Here is a 1441-nt window from a genome sequence, read left to right on the forward strand (position 1 = left end):
AGTTTCTCCAAAATCGCAAGATCACAATGGAAAAGGTTAGGATTCCACATTATGCTTTATAACATGCTGTCAAAGCCTTGTTTGTTAAAAACAGGCTAGGCGATTTGGAGGCTAGGTTTGTTTCCGTTGCCGAAATTTTTGTGCCAACTCAACAATCAACGGCAACCGGCGCGTCGTGTATAATTATGCCGCTACAACCTTCAAGTATCACCGAAGCTCGTCGCGGTTGGGGCCGTTTTCAAAGCCGGAGCTCTCTACCATTCATCGCGGCCCGCAAACACGTGATCGCCCGCAGCGCCAATGATGAAAGTTCAGGCTTATCAGAGCCCCAATCAATGCAAGCCGGGTTTGCTGGACCACCTGGACATAACCTTGCATCGGCCTCACCTCCATGGGCGCTCATGGGCCGGATGGTCCCCGCTGACCGCATCGCTCTGAGCTCAGAGCAGAAACAGGTACACAAAAAGCTTGGAACAAAGCCTCTTCTTAGTCGCGGAAAAGCTGCTTGGAACGAAGCCTCTCCTTAAGCTAGCTGCGTCATGACCTTGCTTTTGTTCCAAAGCATTTTCAAAAACCAATCCGGTCAGCAGCGGCCGTCCTGCCCGTGCACTATGCTCTAGAGTCCCATGCCGCTGCATCACTTCTCCCAGCCGCCTGGTGTCCTCCGTCGAGGCTGCGCTCCCTGCAGTCCTTCGGGGGCCTGTCCCACATTCTCCCACCCCAGCCTAAGTTTTGACCTCTTGCCGCCTAGACCTTCGTGGGTATATTTACCTCTATACTCATCGGCATGTACCCGCGTACACACACATCCGAATTACGCTCCGCAGCGACCATGTCAAAAACACTTAGTCACAGTCACATACACTTCACACGAGATTCCTACGCACGCGCGCGCACACACACATACACACACACGCAAACATACACAGACCGGGAAGAACGTCCTGCATCTGCACATCTACACATTGCAAGTTCGAATTATGTCGCCCCCATGCACCGCGGTTCCTCTCTGTATTCTGTTCCCCACCTTTCCCCTTCAGCTTCCCCGAAACACAACAAACACACACACACACGCGCGCGCGCTGTAGGGTCCCACCACGTACCCACCCCGCCCTGCGTGACAGATGCTCATCACCTCCGCTGCGGCCCGACTGAGTGGTCTGGATACCGCTGCCTTCGACGCGCAATTGCAGGTATCCGTCCGGATTACCGCGATGTGTGTGTGTGGGGGGGGGGGGGAAATGCGGTGGCGGGCAGGCTCGGTGGGATGGTGGGGATGGAAGAGGTGCTCGAAGGGGTTTGAAAACTGGGTGCGCGCGTGTGTTCGTGTGTGTGTGTGTACTTACATTTGTATTTGTAGGTGTGTGTATTTGTAGGTGTGTGTTTGTGTGATGGATGATAGGTGCACAGGAAATCATAGGTATGGGGTCCCAACACCAGG

The 1441-nt window shown here is 54.1% G+C and overlaps 1 protein-coding gene across 1 annotated transcript in view; it reads left to right on the forward strand.

Moving 5' to 3' along the window:
• Window positions 1-335: 335 nt before the first annotated feature.
• Window positions 336-1441, forward strand: part of VOLCADRAFT_95232 (uncharacterized protein) — a gene marked incomplete at both ends in the record, with an annotated part of 7628 nt that continues 6522 nt past the window's right edge. Inside the window, 2 exons of the mRNA XM_002954323.1 lie at window positions 336-455; window positions 1125-1193. Coding sequence (XP_002954369.1) covers window positions 336-455; window positions 1125-1193 — 189 coding nt within the window. The remainder of the gene's footprint in view (window positions 456-1124; window positions 1194-1441) is intronic.

This window comes from Volvox carteri, assembly GCF_000143455.1.
Source record: "Volvox carteri f. nagariensis unplaced genomic scaffold VOLCAscaffold_42, whole genome shotgun sequence".
Classification (NCBI taxonomy): Eukaryota; Viridiplantae; Chlorophyta; class Chlorophyceae; order Chlamydomonadales; family Volvocaceae; genus Volvox; species Volvox carteri.